Genomic DNA, 21,080 nt, shown 5'->3' on the forward strand with positions numbered 1-21,080 from the left:
GTAAAACAGTTCACTGACAAATGCAAGTAATATTGTTAATATCTCAATTCCGAACAAGACGGCTCCTGAAGTACATGACTGCCCTTTCCCACGTACTCCTATCCAGTACTGGGCCCGACTGGGTCATTAGTTCACATCCGTCCTCTCTAGGAGCGGTGTGAGGGTGCCAAACCTAAGTAGCGCTACCAACTAATACCCGTTACCCTCCAGGTAACAACATAAGGGACTTACAAGAATGATAGGTGAGAATATTAACCAATATACCCGTTTTTACCCACAAGACTTATCCCTCCACGGGATACCCACTGACTGTCCCCAACCACTGGGACGCATGCTCGAATGTAGTGAACTCACCTTAGATTGCTCGGTATGTTGTGTTACCCGTCCCCAGTTGGTCAACCAAACCCTATTGTGGTTACCAATAACAAATCAGTTTCGTATTCACATAATCACATAGTCTTTACACACATTACGCAAGTAGCGTGCAAGTACTTCACACATCCCTATGCATGTCGTAATAAGAAATCATGTAGCACAATAATCCCTAACATCATGTATTAAGCATCCGAGTCATATGCATAGCTCACACCACATGTTCATGTTTCGCAAGACACATAACAGTTTGCTCATCAATCATAAGAGTATGCAATCCAGTCAAGTCAATAATTCACCTAAGATTGTGCAATGCAGTTTACAAATGTGCAATTCAACTCTTAAATGGAAGGGCTTATAAGCCCAGCTTTGTAGTGTGTGTGCCAAAATGTGATCAGCCCAAAAAGAATGTGCGAATCCCGTCCTTTGTGCAACCGTTATGTTGTACCAGCCAACTCAACTAATAGGCCCAAACACCCTTACAACCCAATATTTATGCAATAATCTGTGTGGTCCAAATCCGTGTGTATGTGAGGCCCATGTGGTGTGCAATTAATCCATTGAATTATTTTCATTAGTCAACACAATATTCTTCACTAATTGGCTGAATTCGGTTGCATAAGTGTTAACTGTTTTGCACTTTTGTTTCCTTAAATCCAACAAACCTACACCCTACCCCATGGTCCGGTTTTCATCAAAATTAACAGGATTAAAATTCCAAATTCAAGTATTCATGTAACTATATCAAGGCTTGTATAACAATGTGATTAGTGACAATTTTTCCGTATACGAAAGACTCCAAATTGTTTATTAACCACATGGCCCTTTTGTTATCAGTTTGTATTCACAAGATGTACCCCACTATAACCTTATCCCAACTATAAACTGTCATCCATACACACCAATCATGTAGCACATGCTTAGTCAACACAAGTCCACAATAAAGAAGATATAACCAGCCGAGAAAGTGCAGTCCCTGTACCCAGTCCGCGATTTAATGTGTAATCCAGCCCAAACTCCTACCCAGTTTACAATCTACTCCCTAATATTTGGCCCACAATTTATTAATCTGTTTCAGCAACAATCACAACCCATTAACATACTGTTTTATTCCTAATCATTATTCCATTATAATAGTCTCAATCTTTTGGTTCCAATTATTTCCTATATTGGCATCGAACAGTATTACCATTTAACATATTACTATCCTTTAGCATAAGATCAGAAATTGCATCGATCATGTAATACCATATGATTAAATTGCTTCATTAACCATTCACTGGTAACATCAAAGAATCATCCCATTACTCATCTTGTCACATAATCAGCCAAGGGAATAACAATTAACAACTATCAGCATATTATGTATACATATATTAATTTCAACATCATCTCAGCGATTTAACATGTTATGACTGCAAGCACAACTATCATCAAGAAGACTAAAATTTACTATGCAACCCTAATATTCAAGCACATGATCAAAACCCTACGGATTTAAAACTCACATGTATCGCCATCATCAAATACATAACGGACGCCAATTATTCGTGATCAACATGTAACATATATCGATCTCCTATACAATAAACTGCTACTCAAATGATTTGCAACACCAATAATCCACATATACACATGTAATACGACAGAAAAACATTGCAAGAACCATCGTAATCATACTAACCGGATATTAGTGTTTGCTAGATACAAAAGACAACGCACAAGATAATCCGCCGATGATTCCCAGAAGCGAATAAGAGTGTTTAGGGTTTGTTTATTGCTTCCAGACTATATGAACGTATACCCACATGTTTACTCTAAAGGTATATACGTGCCAAGAACTTATCAGCTTCCTTGTGGACTTAAACTGGGCTGCGGATCACTATATTAAGTAAATAGAGATATATTGATATATTAGGGCTGGTAACTTGATGCGTGGGCTCAACATATAACTAATGTGATGACCGGCCCAATTGTAATGTGTGTATGTTAAATATATTCATGACATGGACGACCCAAGAATATTTTACCCAAATACATGAAATACCAAGGACGGTCCAATCACAAGAGTGGCCCAATAACGCACTCGAGTATAACCCGACGCGTTTACGTTAACTAATTAATCGTAGCAAAAGTGAAAGAGGAATAACGAGGGATTACAGTCACAAGATTAAACGTTATTGACCTAGCAAATTCGGGTTGTCACATCATCCCCAACTTGAAAGAAATTTCGTCCCGAAATTTGATAAGAGGTCGCAACATGCGGATTGTGGATTTTCCTCCGGTGCCACAACCATCTTTGTTTCTCATGGTACTTACGACTTAGAGCATCGGCTACTACGTTTGCTTTTCCTTCGTGATATTGAATCTCACACTCGTAGTCACTTAAGATTTCCATCCATCTTCTTTGCTTCATGTTCAATTCTTTTTGTCCAAAAATATATCTTAAGCTCTTATGATCTGTAAAGACAGTAAACTTACTACCATACAGATAATGTCTCTAAATCTTAAGGGCAAAAATTATTGCTCCTAATTCTAAGTCATGAGTTGTGTAATTTTCCTCGTGCTTTTTCAATTACCTTGATGCATAACCGATCACTTTCTTACGTTGCATTAACACACATCCTAATCCTATCTTAGAAGCATCGCAGTAGACTTCGAAATCTTCTGTTCCTTCTGGTAAGGCAAGAATTGGGGCATTTATCAATGTTTGCTTTAGAATTCTAAAGGCTTCTTCCTGCTTAGCTCCCCATTCAAACTTAACAGTTTTACAGGTTAACTTAGTTAATGGAACAACTATTTTAGAAAAGTCTTGGATAAAACTCCTATAGTATCCAACTAATCCTAGAAAACTTTGGACTTCTATAGCTGACTTCGGGACTTTCCAACTTGTGATAGCTTCTATCTTGGAACGATTGTAACAACTGCCACTAAAATCAATAATTAGGACAATAATTAGTCAATAAGAAAACCCTAATTGAGACACCCAAGTAATTATGCATTAGCCCTAAAATTTTCAGAATAATCAGAATCAGGATCAGGGCCCCTAAAACTTGAGGGGGGCAAACCCTAGTTGAATAGTTATCTAAATAAAACGTTGCAAAGATCTGATTGGCTGGATTTTTGAATCACCAAGGCTAGTCCCGAGTCTAGGCAACCTATGAATTAGACTGCTTAGCTTACGGACCGTAAGGGGTCAGGCATACGGTCCGTAAGGGAGACCCAAAAATTACTATAAATAGCCGACCTTGGGACTTGCACAGAGGAGTTGAAACGACGTTTATACCTTCTGTGTACGTCGAATTATCATAGTTACAGTACAATAAACACACACACGATCACGAGGTGCTGCCGCAATCAGGGTAATAACTCGATCGCTATTACGATTCAACGTCCGATCGATTATAACTATCCAATGATTATCCGAGTGCTGCTCAAATTGAGCTTGTACTTTGTTATTCATTGTGATTTCAACTTGAATGTTTGAGTGCTGTTCAAATTCGGACTATGCTCTGTCATTCGTTGTGAATCCATTGAATTATTAAGTATTGCACTTGATAATAGTTGTGAGGGTTTAATCTCGTGAATTGACGTAACTGCTGAATTAGTTACTAATCCCGTTTGTGTGTGCATTGTTATTTAAATTAGGTTAAAAGGCTAATCAGTAAAGCTTATACTCTGCTCGTAAATCTGCAATGTGAGTCATTCTCTTTTTATCAACTGTTTTACAAAACTCCAAATTATTTTCAAAGTTATAGTTACAGTGATTAAGTCTATGTAATCACCAAGTTACAGCCGGTATGTGGGGTTTTGTATACATTACTTATTTCCCGTCACACTTGGACAACGAGTTAGCCAAGGGGTGATCTGACCACAATCACAGACACCATTTGGACAACGAGATAGCCAATGGGTAGTCGAGTGACAAATACTATGGGTAGTTGGTTTGAAATCAGAAACATTGTAATTCCCCTTAATACTGTAAATTATAACAAAAGTGTCGTTTTCAGTAAAATGAATGATTCACTCAGTATTTCCCCGCTGACAAAACCTTTTTCAAACATGTTTCAGGTGATCTGGTATGAGCAAAGAAAAGTGTCGTGGAGCACTCCCAGCTTAGAAAAGTGGCTCAATGTAAATAAATAAATGAACATGTTTTGAAAATAAAGATTTTCCTGAGAAATCACATTACTGTAAATTTCGGGAATTTATCCCTAAGTTATGAAACGAGCAGTTTAAATTATTGAAAGATCCTGTTTTAAAAAGACTTCCGCTGTCGCCTAAATTAAATACCACGGGATTCCTGTCCCACGGCCTCTGAAACGGGTCAAACCGGGTCGGGGGCCGTGACAGAACGATCTACACGAATGCCTTTGTGATTAACCATGTTTCCTAGAAATTGCACCTCTTGTAACCAAAATTCACACTTAGAAAAATTGGCGTAAAACTTTTCTTTTCTTAACAGGGTTAAGAGTGCATGTAGGTGTTCACAGTGTTTGTCCTGGCTTTTGGAATAAATAAGTATATCGTCAATGAAGACAATTATAAATTTATCCAAGTACGACTTACAGATTCTATTCATCATATCCATAAATGTTGCAGGAGCATTCGTTAACCCAAATGGCATGACTGTAAACTCGTAGTGACCGTACCTAGTCCTGAAAGCAGTTTTAGGAATGTCTTCTCCTGTACTTTCAGTTGATGGTATCCAGAGCGCAAATCTATCTTAGAGAAGTACCTAGCTCCCCGAAGTTGATAAAAAAGATCATCAATCTTAGGTAATGGGTATCGATTATTAATAGTAATCTTATTTAATTCTCTATAATGGATACACATGCGCATTGACCCATCTTTGTTTTTCACAAACAACACCGGTGCACCCAAGGGGATGAACTGGGTTGTATGAATCCTTTCCCTAACAATTCATCTAACTGCTTTTTCAGTTCTAACATTTCTGCTGGCGCTAAGCGATAAAGTGCCTTAGCTATTGGAGCAGTTCCAGGTATTAGATGAATTCTAAACTCTACTTCCCTATCTGGTGGTAATCCAGGTAGATCTTCCGGGAATACGTCGGGGTATTCTGATACTACTAGAATTTCCTGAAGTGTTTTGCTTTTAGTGTTAATGATTATTGAGATCATATACACCATGCCTTGCTTTCGCTCGTAACTAGCGACTTTCATTACCGAAATGAACTTCATTGGTTTGCGGGGCTTATCTCCTGTAACCAAAATTACTTCTCCGGTTGGCGCACGAATTTCTATGGAATTTTGATCACATAGGATCCGAGCATGGTTGGCTACTAACCAATCCATTCCTAACACAACATCGAATCCTGCTAAATTCATAGGTAGAAGGTTTGCCGAGAACTTATGCCCTGATAATTCTATCTTTCCTTCTTGAAGTACCTTATCTATACTGATAGGGTTTCCGTCTGCCGTTTCTACCGTATAAACTTGACTAAGTTTGGTTAAGGGTTGCTTAAGAGCTCGACAGAATGAAGTATTTATAAAACTTTGGTTTGCACCAGAGTCAAATAATACTTTTGCATAAACGTCATGGACAAGGAACGTACCAACTATCACGTCAGGAATCAGATCTGCCTCTTGGGTTGTCAGCTGAAAAGCTCTTGCATTTTTTTATTAGTCCAAGGGTCGCTTTTTTTTGTTGTCAGCTGTCTTGACCAATTTAGGGCAATTTGACTTGAAATGCCCTGCTTCTCCGTAATTGTAGCAGACTGTGGATTTCTTCCTGCAGTCCTCCTCTCGATGACCTGGTATTTTGCAGACATTGCAGTATCCTTTACATCTTCCAAAATGCTTTCTTTTACAATTACTGCAAAATGGTGGGGTGGAAGACTGCCCGGGTCCCTTTTTCTTGGAGTTATTACTATTACCCAAACGGAAACCTTGGGTAATTTTCTGAGCCAATTCCTTCTTCATATTCTCCTCTCTCGTACGAACCAATCCGCCAGTCAAGGTGTTGGCCAGTTCGACTGCATCGTCTATCGACCGAGGTCTCGTAGCCTTGACTAGGTCACGGATTTCACTAATCAATCCCCAAATGTAGCGAGAAATGAGTACAGGTTCTGGCAAGGCCAGAGTCGGTACTATTCTTGCATATTCGAAGAATTTCGAAGTATACTCACGACAATTAACATCCACTATCTGGTGACTCAGGAACTGATTTGCTATTTGTTCCTTTTGGTCGGTTGTGTTATGGGGAATTAGAGACGGCTCAACTAATATTTGGTGGTGATTGTCACGGCCCCCGACCCGTTTTGCCCGGTTCGGAAGCCGCGGGACAGAAACCCGTGATATTGGTATTTATATTGGCAGCGGAAATTTTAACAGGACCGTTCAAAAAGGAAACACCAAATTATTTTATTATAAGTTTCGGGACAAACCCCGTATTTTACAAGAAAGGAATTTCACTGGGAAATCCCCTGATTACAGAAAACATGTTTATTTCTATTTACTGAGCCACTTTATTTAAGCTGAAGTGCTACGCGACACTTTCCTTTTCTTCATAGTAAATCCCCTGAAATATGTTTTAAAAAGATTTGATTAGCGAAAAATACTGGCGAGTGCACTCAATTTATACAAAAGACACATTGTTATAATATACAGTATTAAGAGCGATTATAATTGTTTCTATCTTATAATTATCTGACCCAGTTGTCACTTGATCGGATATGTGACTGTGGTCATATCACTATTTAGGTCCGTTCACCTAAAAGTGACGCTAGATAAGTTATGTATACAAAACCCCACGTACTTTCAGTAATTTAAGATAACAAATACTTAATCACTGTAAGTATAACGGGAAAAAATTTAGGGTTTTTCAAAGCAACTTTGATAAAAACAGAATGACTCACATTGCAAATTTAAACGATCCCAGGTTGCCTACTGGTTATGCTGGTAAACCTAGTAAAATATACAATGCAAACGAAACTAGATTAGTAACTTAATTCAACATTTACGATATTCATGAGATCGAAACCCTCACGACGAATGAAAAAGTATAGCCCAATGTGGGCAGCACTTAAACATCCATCGGACCGGTTTTAATCGATCGGGCATTGTATCGTAGCAGTGATCGAGTTATTACCCTGTTATCGTAGCAGAGTTTCGACACTCGGGTTGTATTTTTGAAAGAAACAGAGCACAGATCAACGTACGAAGTGATTTTTAACGTCGTAACAATCAATCAGTTCAAGTGCCAAGTCCTTGGGTTTTATACTGGATTTTGGTTCCTCCCGCGTGTCGCGGCGGTGACCCGTCTAGGCTAGGGTAGCCTGGTGTCAGGTATAGCCTGGGTGAGTTGTCAAACTTCGAGATTACGTGTTCTAAATCCGTTTTATGAGGATAAAATCAATTAGGGGATCCCCCCTAGAGTTTTAGGGGGCCCTGTTGCTGGTTTCTTCTGTTTTTAAAGATTTCGGGTCGCACCGTACTACTTGGGGTTTCAATTAGGGTTTCTTAATGTGCCTTTTAGGAATGGAAATTTGCGAGGTTGTTACAGTGATAATTAAGTTCATTGTTTTAGGCGGTTAAGATGGCTTAGAACAAGCAACAACACCTATTTTAATTTAAGCTTATGGTCACTAATAACCAATGATGGTTGACATATTATCAGCTTTTATAACAAGTGACGTTTAGTTAAGCGACAGTTATATATGCTTTTATGCTTATCTAATATCAAGTACCAACTATAGTTGGCTTGCTTTAATTCTGACTTATACGTTTGTGTAATAGGCTATTGTACCTTATTGCAGAATTGTTGGATGGTGTCGTTTCAGTATGGCACGTTATTGGTTAGTCGATTCCTTATTGCGTTATTGTCTCCCCAGTTAGCAACGTATTTCAGATTCACATTTTTAGTGCCATGTGTACATCCGAAACGTATGGTAATGTTAGATAAACATACCGAGGCTGGTGCTGGAGTTGATTACATCAAGGTAAACCTATTACCTATTATATTTTTATAGCCTGTATTTTATGTTTACACATAATTATTTTTTCATGTTGTAGGTCACCAAGTACACACAATTCCAAGACAATCGGTGGCTTTTTGTTGTATTAACCGATGGGCATAAAGAAGAAACATCGGCAACGTCCTCCTTTGAATATGGCTTTAGCCGGGACTCAAGTTTGCGCCTGCAGCCGGATGGAACCAGGGGTTGAAAATAGAGGCTAGCACAACACGAGGATATGGTGGTTTTGCTAGTACACAAAAATCCGGTTGGGGTTCTTACATTTTCTTAAAAAAAGTTCATTGTTTTGAAAAATCTTTGGTGTATCATGTAGCATCAAGTAGTGGAAATTAAAAACAAACGAGTAGATTAGCTTTTATTGTATAAGATTTTGTATGAAGTTGTTATGTAAGGTGTACATTATATATCAAGTATTAAGTTTTGGATATAAACGGTTCATATCTTTGATGCATGCAGTGCAACGCGCATGGGCATCATACTAGTTAAAAAAAAAACTTTGTTGGAAAATTGAGTACTTTTGGTTTATTTTTTTTACTATGAATTAACTTTTGGATTTGGATTATTTTTTTACTATGGATTACCTTTTAGATTATTTTTATTTATAGAATTATGTACTTTTTTATTATCTTTTAAGTTGAGGTTACATTTTTATGAAACTATTGGGTAAACTACTTAACCCGGTTGAACTATTGCTAAGTCCAACCTGCTATAGTTTAAAAACCAGGTTTTAAAAGAAATGGCTTATACTCTTTTAGACGCATGTCAATTCTCTTTTATATAATAATCATAATATTCTCGAGAACTTATTTTATATGACTTAGTATCAAGTGATACATAACTTTCATAAGACGCATGTCAATTCTCTTTTATATATTACCAGACTAATAGGATATTGGAAAGTTAATGCATCCACCACTAGAGAATACGTTTTCTCATAATCAATCATAGGTCTTTGTGAAAACTCTTGTGCCACAAATTTTGACTTATATCACTTAATTTGATTTTCACATGATTCGCATAGAAGACACTTTTGTATGCAGCATATTTTACAACTTTAGTTGTATGGACTGTTGGTCCAGAAACTTTCCATTTCACTAGAGAACTAAACTCTGCCTTATTTGCGTCTTTCTATTTTGGCCAATCATTCATTCATAGGCAGATCTTAAATCTTGATCCTCATCATTTAATCATTTTAAGCGCTACATTATATATAAAAGTATAACGACGTCGATTTTTATTTCGATTCCATACATATCTTAGACATGATACAACTTATCGAAATCTCTTTATTTTCAGGTACCTGAGGTTCTTCTTGAACCACCATGTCTATTGTCTCTTCAGGAGATCTTATTACTATTACCTTGACTTGACCATCTTAATTACTTGCTCCAATTTTCGAGGAATTTTATTGTTGGAATCAACTAGTCAACCACGCTATAGGCGTGCAATAGACACATTACAAAAATATGTGGTTGTCCTATTGGGCCACGAAGATAACTGGAGCATAAGCAGTTGATTATGTGACTTACTTAGTCACTCTATTTAGGTCAGTGAACTTGTCTGACATGATAATTCATTTCACTTTTCACTTTCCAACTACTTGTTATCTCCCCCTAATGTTGGGAACATTCATTCACTAAAGTGAAAACCAATAAGCCATAAACGAATTTCTCACTAATGGCTTTAAGTATTTAATCATAGACGATTATTTATACCCAACATATTCCCAAATTTTTAGAAGTCACATCTTTGTGTGGTGTGGTGGATGAGTTTCAATATATGTCGCACAACCAAAATCGTTGATGAGACATATTTGGTTATTAACCAAAAACCAACTGTATGGGGAGAACTATGACTTATTGGCTTGATATGATTTGATAGTACTATATATAAAATTACATGTACCTAAATGAACTTTGCGACTCTCATGATCATTGGGTTTGTAACCAATGGTAGACGTTTAGTGATCATCTCAACAATAATACTTATTCCAATTATCGTTAATAACTTGGGAATCAAATTCACTATTATCAAATAAATATACTAATCTGGATTAATATGCTTGCTATCACATTAGCTAAGCCACAATTACACAAACTTCAGGTTGTGGATTTGATAACCATTTAGACGATGCATCGATTTAAAACACTAAATGGTATCATGTTAGGATATGTATATCCTTTAATCACTTCCAAAATATTCAGGTATACACACCCTCGTTTATTTCGCAAATATATAATTTCCCTTGAGAGCAAACATTACATGCTAATTATTATCTTGAAGAATCTTCTAGTTCTTCAATATGTTTCACATCATCATTGACTCGGTGTGGTCTATCCGGTCATGCCAACTAATTAAATAATTATGATCCATAAACTCCTGGTTTATGATCGTATGTGTATTACTTGCTCGTATGTAATACAAAACGTATGATACGAGAGAATATACTATAACTTCAAAGTTAAAACCATCTCGTTATGCAATCACTCCTTAGTTTGCCACTTTTTGTGGTCCATCTCATTATTAAAATGACCATCATTACAGTTCTTATAGTCATTCTCATCATTACAAGTTTCTCAATTAGGTCCATCATTACTTATACAATGATTAATATATAATCACATTCACTTTTGGGAATGGATTAGAACCAAAACAAGCTTCATAGTTTTTCATTATTTACTCGGTCACATGAGTATAAAATCATTTCATTTTTTCATGACTCTTATAATGATATTGCTACTTTAGGAGCATATGTCTCAAGTGTGACAAATGAAAAGAATTTAATCGATTTTTCCTTGTAAATAATGTTCTCTTTGCTTACCATCAATTGAGAACTAGATGAGTCGTATAAAATTTATCAATCTTATTTCTTACGACCTTTATAACGATCATTGTATAGTCATCTTATTATTAAATGGTTGATCATTACATGAGCATCATAACAATTTTCTCAATTACCATGATTACGAACTTTACACCAATTATTATATCATCACATTCAATTCAAGGAATGGATTATAACCAAACAATGATCATGGTGACATCATTATAATTTTCTTAGTTATTATATACATGATCGCGACCTTTACATTGGTCATTATATCATCACATTCACTTCATGAATGGATTAGACTCACAAAACTTTCATGGTAGTCATTTCAAACCTTACATATCCTTTAACAATCTTGCTTCTTCAAGAGCATATTTGAGGTTTGACAATGGAACTTGTTTTATGCACATGTATCACTAATCTTTTCACCACATAATCAATTATACGACCGAATAATTAAGATTTATCAGTCCAAAATCTTACAAGCATCAATAAATTTACAATAAGCTTTAGTGAGTTTGAAACTTCGAATGTCATATTATAAATTAATCTTGATCACTATTCAATCATGTTTATAATGTGTGATCTTATACACAACTTTAATTATTCTATTCTATTCAATACCATATGTATAAATGAATAATAGATTGTGACATATAATTTATACATAATGTCAAGTTATATGATACATGACGTTATAATATGTTACTCTATATAATACATTATAGTAAAACCATAAAAGTGAGATTATTTTTTAATACTTATGAGAAAATATATTATTTTGCCAATATTTATGAGAAAACATATATGCTTTTTATAGTGTAAGCAATCACAATCGTAAGTTATTTTAATAAGTATGTTTAATGTTAATTAGTTCCTTTGACAACTATTGATGAGATAAAAGCGTAAGAAATAGATATTTTTAATTTATTAACAAATTTAGGATAAATAAAACAAAATTAGCAATTATAACACATGTAAACCTATTTTAATATCTATATTAACAACTTAAGCTATTCATAAAAAATTGTGAGAACTTGAAGCTTCTTTCGTTATTTATTACTCTATTTTTAAACACACCAAAAAAAAATATCCCTCTCAACTTCCCAACATATGATCATTTTTAATTTTGAAATACGTCTTTCTTTTTAGTACTAAAGATCATTGTCAAATTACGCACATATATAATTTGTATATATAATTCATATATAAAAGTGATAATCATCATCAAGTAAAGGAGGAACCCAATTAATATAGAGATCCCAAGAATATAGATACAAATATCTATAAATATAAACTTATTTACGTATATCCTTTAATTATAATAGCAAAAGAAAACATACTAAAAGGGGATTTAATGACAATTCTCTGACGAAAACAAATTAGTTAAAATAAATAGTAAATATCAAAGGCAATACAGTAAGTAACAACTAGCATGGTACTGAAGCTATACCAAAGGCGATCTACTGAGATATTCAGGAGTGTTTTCATTGATAACCAACGACAGATTTGAACACAAAGGCATAAATTTAAGTCTATATGCTTTATAACCAAATTATTTGATTATTTAACATTCAGAAGTTCAAAATTTAATAAATTTTTAAATGAAACTAAACTTGGTCAATTTTTTTCATGAAATATAACATTGTTTATATGTTGTTTCAGCACAAAATATATTTTTCACCCTTTATACGTCATATCTTGAAATATGTAGCAGACAATAAAATATATTAACAAAATAATTATAACATGACTAGAACCAATTAAATACTACCTAGATATACCAATTACAAAAGGTTATTCATACGTTAATATTTCAAAAAAAAAAAAAACCCCCGGTTAAACATCCTAATTGTTTTGATAATAACATGTTGTAAATAATTAACTTTGATGACACCAATATATATGAAAATACAAAGTTGGAAATAGTAGCTAAATGATTATATAAACTAGTAGTTAATCTATACATTATTGTTTTATTTATTTATTTATTTTTATCATTCTTTTTTATTATTGTCAGATTAGATACTAACAGTCCAAAACCAAAACATGGTCTCAAATTTTATCTATATCAATTATTTGCTCAAATAAAAGATGCTCTGTCTATGCAATAGACAACCATAATTACTACATACATTAGCGGAAAAATTAAATTAATTGATTCTTAATTGTTATATAATAACAAAGTTTATCTAGATGCTTAATTTCCAAATAAAATATGTAAATGTGTATTCTATCATTTAAAAGCGTTTCCAAATAGATCCTTTATAAGGTTTGAAGGATCGTATAAAAAGAATAGTAATAATAATATGAAGAAATCATTTTTTTAATGTTTATAAACAATATAACAAAATTTAACGCTTAACATCCTGTGACTATAAAATATTTTGTATTGCAAAATTTTCTGTCCTTTTTCATATCTATTTCTCAAAATTTAAAAACAATAGTTTTGATTCTATTATTAAACACAACCCACCCAATATCAACTAAATCCCAATTCTTTGGGAGTAACCATCTCAAGCCAAAAAGACCATTGGTTTTCGTAAATGTAATATACAAAACTTTCAAAACCCTAATGAAATAAATGTCACAAGTATTATGGAATATTACTATGTCGGATATTCAATGCCTAGAACGTTGGTCAACTTTCAACCACACTTAATTAAGGTATAATAATAATAATAATAATAATAATAATAATAATAATAATAATAATAATAATAATAATAATAATGATAATAATATTAATAGTTAAGATTGTTGTATATCTCCTCCTACGAAGAGAGGAAATAAAATGACAATATGAATTATTATAATATGAACTATCATATAGTTTTTTTTTTAAATTGTGTTTTGGTAGTAGAACTTGTATAACCGACAAAAAAAAAAAAAAAAAAAAACTAAACTAAATGAAATAAATAATAACTAAATAAGAATGATTTGATAAGGAATTAAGTTGCACAGCTATCACCATCCGATCCTTCCTCAACCTCCGATCAATCATGAAGCGACTTTCCTTTTTCCTATTCAATCACAACCTCTTGTAATCCTTTCCAAATGTATGTTTCGAATCACAATATTAGCCTTTCAAGACAAACGTATACGAGCATAATCAAACTTAGAGCCAACCTAAAATCACCGCCGCTACGTTGCCGAGGAGTTGTTGTTCTGTCGCTGGCTCCAAAGCAGGTCGCGTCATCGTTGATTCTGCAGTCATCGACCACCGTGGGAAACGCAGAAGTGTCAGAGAAGACGCCGGTTTCTGATTCCCGCAGACCAGCGATTGACTTGTTTGAACCAGGTAACCCAAGTCATTGTATTAAATCATGTGTTGTGATATTCTAATTTACAAACCCGTTTTCGTTCCGCTAATCTGCACAACCCCATCACACACCCGTTTTCGTTCGTGTCCGATTGCAGCAAGCTGCTACCCATTGCTCTCGTATCCATCTCGCTTGGCGACTAAGGTAACGATGTTAAAACCTCCGCTGATTGTAGTTGTTTCGCCATCCTTAAGTTATCTAAATTAAAGGATCTATAGCTAATATTTTTTTTGGCAATCACTATGTTTGAACTGAACATAGCACACCAACATTTGAGGAAAAGGAAGTTTTTTGTTCGTTTTGATTTTGGTCTTCAAGTTCGATTTTGTCATTTTTATAGTTATTGAAGCCAACAATCTAATAAGAAACTATAATTAAGATTTCGATTGTAAGCACAATCTGCAAATTTTATATTTGGGGGAGGACGAGGAACTCAGTTCTCGGATTAGAGAAAAAGACAACATGCTGTTGATTTTTTTATAGTTCTTTCTTTATTTTTTATTTTTTTATTTTTTTTGTGGAAACTTGATTACCAGGGAACTCATATAAACTAGTGTTGATTGTTTTGAGAAAGTGAATGAATTAACTCTTGATTCTTTTTATTTACGTTAATGTAAAAGCATTTACAAAGATGTATAAGTAAATATATAAATAAATATAACCATCTGTTTTATACCCAGAATACTATAGAAAAGAATTAATACCACTATTTACAACCACAGAAAGTATTCTTATAGAAATCCTATTTAAACAACAACAAAACAAGTATAATAATTAATATTATGTAATAATATTGTAGGGTTTCGTGACATTTGATTCAAGCTTAGGATTTACTACAGTCATCGCTAATTGCTTAAGGTACGGATTTTGTGGTCTCTTGCTTTTAGCATAATATTGTTTTTTTTCTTTATTCTCATAGTGCACGGATATTCAGTCCGTCACTCGTAGCGTAAAGTGTTTACTCGCTTCATAATATTGTAGTATCCATCGTCACCGTTCTATGATTTATTGTTACACATCTCGTATTGAATTATTGCCTTTAATACGCATGCGATAGGTTCCCTTTTTTTTTCACTCATTGTCACATGTTCCCACAAGTTTTATTTATTTATTTATTTATTTATTTATTTATTTATTATTGATCATTGGCTAGATGTGATATAGCATTAGTGTATCCTTAGTGTATTTGCCTTGACTTGAGTGAATCGTTTTATTGACCTCAATACCCGAGCATATCCACCTATGGGGACATAGGGCGTCATCATAGGCACAGTTGACGTGCACCATCCGTGGCGGTGCGAAACTCCCACGGCGTCTCTATGTTGTATTGTGTGCTAAGTGATTGCACTTATTGATTATTAAGAGGCGTATGGATCGATCCTAGGAGTGTAAGTGTAAGTGTAAGTGTTAGTGGTAGTGGGATAGGTGTGAGTGCCCACATCCCCTCTACATAATGGTGCATTGGAACTGCAGCTAATGTACAAAATATTAGTGTTTATTGTTAGTGGCTCACATGGGTATTTCTAATATACCTTTATGGTATTCATCAGTGATCATTTAGCGTATTGTATTGTTTGCATCGTTAAAGTGCGTAGTGTATTGCTTCTATCATTTATGTGTTAGTGCTATTGTTTCTCCGTTACTGGGCAATTTTTGGCTCAACCGTTTCTTTTTGTTGTTTTTTTTTTATTATGTCTTAAACAGGTACTCAGGGAAATCGGGGAAATGTGTGAAGAGCGATAATAAAAAGCTAGAGTTGGAACAAGGAGTTTAATAAAACCTTATATTCAATAAATTTAGACACTTATGTTTTTCTGTTGAGACCGTTATGCCATTTTGGAAATTTTTGTTTTTAAACCTATGGAATTTATGTTTTAATTAAGTTATTAATTGTCTCTGATTACCGAATTGTGTAACACGTCAGCCCTAATCGGGGCGGGGTGTTACAGTTATGGTATCAGAGCGTAGGCTACGCTCTATCCTGTAGAAAACATTAACTAAATAATTAAGACACGTGAGGAATGGGTAGACATTGGGTTAGGTATTTTCTTATGTGATAAGTCCTTATTATTTGTTTTATCTAAATTCTTAATGTGCTTTTTAGATGCCTCCTCGTCGTGAGACACGCAACTCTGGTCGTCGTAATGGTGGTGGACCAAATGAGCCTGATCCGAATATCGTAGCTGCTATCACTCAGGCCTTTAATGCTATGTTGCCTGCACTTGTTCAGGCCGTACGTGGTCCTGATCCGAATCCAAACCCTAACCCCAATCCTAATCCGAACCCTAATCCCAATCCTAATCCTAATCCGAACCCTAATCCAAAGCCAAACCCAAACGGTGTAATTGGGGATTGGCTAGATAAGTTCATAAAACAGAAACCGAGATCTTTCACAAAGGCAACCACTCCAACTGTAGCAAGGGATTGGATCGCTCACATCGAGAAAATATTTTGGGCATTAGGAGTTGGCGATGAATTTTAATCGAGATTAGCATCGTATAAACTAGAAGAAGATGCGCAAACTTGGTGGGAAGGTGTATTGGAAGAAAGAGGAGGAGACCCATTTGTGGAGAATTTACCTTGGGCAGATTTCCGTGCTATTTTCTTTGAGAAATATTTTAAAAGCGTGGATAAGAGTTCGCACACACGAGAGTATCACAATATCCGTCAGAGGAATGACGAACCACTTTCTGACGTCACTGATCGATTTTATCGACTAGTTGGATTTCTTGGGTCAGCTGCGGGAACACCAGCGGAACAAGCAGAGAAATATCAATGGGCAGTTTGTGATCGGATTCGTAGAGCAATCATCCAGTCAACGTTCCCCACTGTTGCAGAGGCCGCTAAGGCTGCCAAAAAGGTTGATATGGAGAACAAAGAATTTTTGGGTGGTTCCAACAATAGTAGGAAGACAAACAGAGACGAATACCGCACTCCGTTCTCTAGTGAGTCATCTCAAGCACCTACTCGAAATAATCAAAACAATATGGGGAATAGGTCATCAGGAAGGAATAATAGACCATGGCAGGGAAGAAGCCAAAATCAGGGTCAGATTAAACCCTACCAGCCACCAACCCAAGCTCAACCCGTAAACCAGAAAGGTAACCCGAACCCTACCCAGCCTCCAGTGTGTAACCATTGCAACAAGCGTCACCCAGGCATGTGTCGTCGACTTACTAGGGCTTGTCTTAAGTGTGGAGATATGGGGAATAAGATTAATGAGTGTCCAAAGGCTGGTGACCGACCAACTGATACCACTAGGGGAGCTACTGTGCCACCTACTATTGGAGGGAGTGTTTTCTCTTTGACTGCAGGGGAAGCTGCTAATGCTCCAGGTACCGTCTCTGATAAATGTTCCTTTTAGTATTATTATTTTGCTTGCTTAGTTGTTTATGGTTTTCATACAATCGTTTGTGTCTTATTGTTTATCGATTCACTAGGTACCGTTTCGGGTAGTATTTATTTGGGTGAGCATGAATTGTATGTGTTATTTGATACTGGGGCAACCCACTCAATAGTCTCACAACTAATTTCCCAACATCTTAAAATTACGCCTTCTCCATTGGATCAAGCTTTAGTTATTTCTACACCAATGGGAAATTCTTCGATTATTACTCACATCTATAAAGATTGCCCGCTTGTGATCGGAAATGTTATTCGTATAGCGAATCTTTATCCCATGCTAATGGGAGATTTTGATGTCATACTAGGCATGGATTGGTTATCCACGCATCGAGCTACCATGGATTGTCACTCCAAACGAGTCATTTTTGGTGATATTCTGAATCCTGAATGTATTTATCAAGGATCTCAACCTCGAAAATCCATTAAAATCATTTCTGCTCTTAAAGCTCAAAAACTTATATCCCATGGATGCGAGGGATTCTTAGCTGCTATTAAAGATACCACAGTGGATGCACCACGTGTCGAAGACGTTCCTATTGTTCGAGACTTCTCTGATGTCTTTCCAGAAGAATTGCCAGGGATACCACCTGAACGTGAAGTAGAGTTCACTATTGATTTGATTCCCGGAGCTGAACCCATTTCTAAAGCACCCTATCGTATGGCCCCATTGGAGTTGAAAGAATTGAAAGAACAGCTGCAAGAACTTTTGGAACTTGGATTCATTAGACCTAGTGTTTCACCTTGGGGAGCACCGGTTTTGTTTGTGAATAAGAAAGATGGTAGCATGCGTTTATGCATCGACTACCGGGAGTTGAATAAGATTACCATTCGTAATCGCTACCCCTTACCACGTATTGATGACCTTTTCGACCAACTCCAAGAAGCGAAGTTTTTCTCAAAGATTGATCTCAGATCAGGGTACCATCAGTTGAGGGTCAGAGATCAAGATGTTCATAAGACAGCATTTCGTACCCGGTACGGTCACTATGAGTTTCTAGTCATGCCTTTTGGTTTGACAAATGCTCCTGCTGTTTTCATGGATCTTATGAACCGAGTATTTCATGAGTACTTGGATCAGTTCGTGATTGTATTCATCGATGACATCTTGGTGTTTTCTAAAAGTAGAGTAAAGCATGAGGACCATCTTCGCACGGTTCTAGGAACTTTACACCAGGAGAAGTTATACGCAAAATTTTCTAAGTGCGACTTTTGGCTTGAACAAGTGGCGTTTCGAGGCCACATTGTATCAGCGGAAGGTATCACAATGGATCCATCAAAGGTGGAAGCTATCACTAAATGGCCCAGACCAACTTCAGTCACCGAAGTTCAAAGTTTTCTTGGCCTAGCAGGGTATTATCGACGTTTTGTGGAGGGATTTTCTATTCTGGCATTACCTCTCACTCAACTCTTGAGGAAAGGGGTAAAATTTACTTAGAACGATGATCGAGAAAAGAGTTTTGAGGAAATGAAGCAGAAGCTAGTATCCGCCCCTATTCTTACTCTACCTTCTGGCACAGGCGGATTTGATATATACAGTGATGCATCAAAGAAAGGGCTTGGTTGTGTTCTCATGCAGCATGGAAAGGTTATTGCTTATGCCTCACGTCTGCTTAAACCCTATGAGGCGAATTATCCAACGCATGATCTAGAGTTAGCAGCAGTTGTTTTTGCACTCAAGATTTGGAGGCATTATTTATATGGGGAGACATGTAACATATTCACCGACCATAAAAGCCTCAAGTATATTTTCACTCAGAAGGAGCTTAACATGAGGCAGAGGAGATGGTTAGAGCTACTCAAGGATTATGATGCCAACATTCAGTACCATCCTGGTAAAGCAAATGTTGTTGCAGATGCACTGAGTAGGAAAAATTCTGGGGGTTTGGCATGCTTGACTGTTCAGCCGCAAATTCAATCAGACCTCAGACGCATGGATATTGGTATACAGGTTGGTGAGTCTGGTGGTTATTTGGCTAGACTTAAGATCGAACCGAACCTCATCACTCAGATAAAGGATGCTCAAATAGAAGATGGTGAGCTTTGGGCGGTCTTACAAAATTTGGGAGTAGGAAAACAATCTGAATTTCGAGTGGATGAACATGGAACAATATGGTGTGGGAAGCGTTTATGTGTGCCAGATGATTCATCTCTTCGTGAATCATTACTGACTGAGGCACACAGTTCACCTTATTCTATACACCCTGGATCCACAAAGATGTATAGGGATTTGAGGAAACATTTTTGGTGGAGTGGTATGAAAGAAGATGTAGCTAGACATGTGAGCCAATGTTTGATATGTCAGCAAGTGAAGATTGAACATCGACGGGCTAGTGGATTATTACAGCCTTTAGATATTCCTGTCTGGAAGTGGGATGATATTTCTATGGACTTTGTAATTGGTCTACCAAGAACCCGTATGAAGAATGATGCTATTTGGGTTGTGGTAAATAGACTTTCAAAGTCTGCTCATTTCTTGCCCATTCGTAAGGAGTACGTGGTGAGTAAGCTATCAGAGATATTCCTTCGTGAGATTGTTCGATTGTTCGATTGCATGGTACACCATCATCTATAGTGTGTGATAGAGATCCACGTTTCACATCACGGTTCTGGAAGGGTTTCCAAAATGCTTGGGATACGAAGATACGATTTAGCACTGCTTTCTATCCGCAAAATGATGGACAGTCTGAACGTACTATTCAGACTATAGAGGATATGCTTACATCATGTGCACTTGAGTGGACGGGAAACTGGGATGAATACTTGTGCTTGGTGGAGTTTTCTTATAATAATAGTTGGCAAGCTAGTATTGATATGGAACCTTTTGAATTGTTATACGGGCGTAAATGTCGAGCTCCCACATGTTGGGACGAGGTCGGAGAAAAGATGATAAAGGGTCCTGAACTGGTGCAGATCACGAACGAAAAGGTTGCTATTGCTCGTGAGAAACTTAAGGAAGCCCAAAGTAGACAGAAGAGTTATGCTGATCGCCACCGAAGGGCTTTGGAATTTAAGGTAGGTGAAAACGTGTTCTTAAAAGTCTCACCATGCAGTGGTGTCCGACGTTTTGGCATAAAGGGAAAGCTGAGTCCTCGCTTTATCGGACCATTTGAAATTTTGGAAAGAGTCGGCGAAGTTTCTTATGGGCTAGCTCTAC

The 21,080-nt window shown here is 36.2% G+C and overlaps 1 protein-coding gene across 1 annotated transcript; it reads left to right on the forward strand.

Annotated features, from left to right (window-relative positions):
* The first annotated feature begins 14,255 nt into the window (after positions 1-14,255).
* On the forward strand, positions 14,256-19,361 carry LOC110919482. Its single transcript, XM_022163749.1, has 6 exons — positions 14,256-14,499; positions 16,226-16,248; positions 16,626-16,860; positions 17,014-17,856; positions 17,962-18,901; positions 19,052-19,361. The coding sequence occupies exons 1-6, from the start codon at positions 14,256-14,258 to the stop codon at positions 19,359-19,361; spliced, it is 2,595 nt and encodes an 864-aa protein (XP_022019441.1).
* Positions 19,362-21,080: the final 1,719 nt, after the last annotated feature.

The sequence above is a fragment of the Helianthus annuus genome, chromosome 16 (genome assembly GCF_002127325.2).
Source record: "Helianthus annuus cultivar XRQ/B chromosome 16, HanXRQr2.0-SUNRISE, whole genome shotgun sequence".
NCBI lineage: Eukaryota > Viridiplantae > Streptophyta > Magnoliopsida > Asterales > Asteraceae > Helianthus > Helianthus annuus.

Excerpts from the sequence above, each read along its gene's own strand:
- LOC110919482 (XM_022163749.1), top strand. The coding sequence starts at position 14,256 with ATGTATGTTTCGAATCACAATATTAGCCTTTCAAGACAAACGTATACG. Across the intron at positions 16,861-17,013 it reads TCCAAAGCCAAACCCAAACG|CATCGTATAAACTAGAAGAA; the intron begins GTGTAATTGGGG and ends AATCGAGATTAG. Across the intron at positions 18,902-19,051 it reads AAGACAGCATTTCGTACCCG|AGTAAAGCATGAGGACCATC; the intron begins GTACGGTCACTA and ends TTCTAAAAGTAG.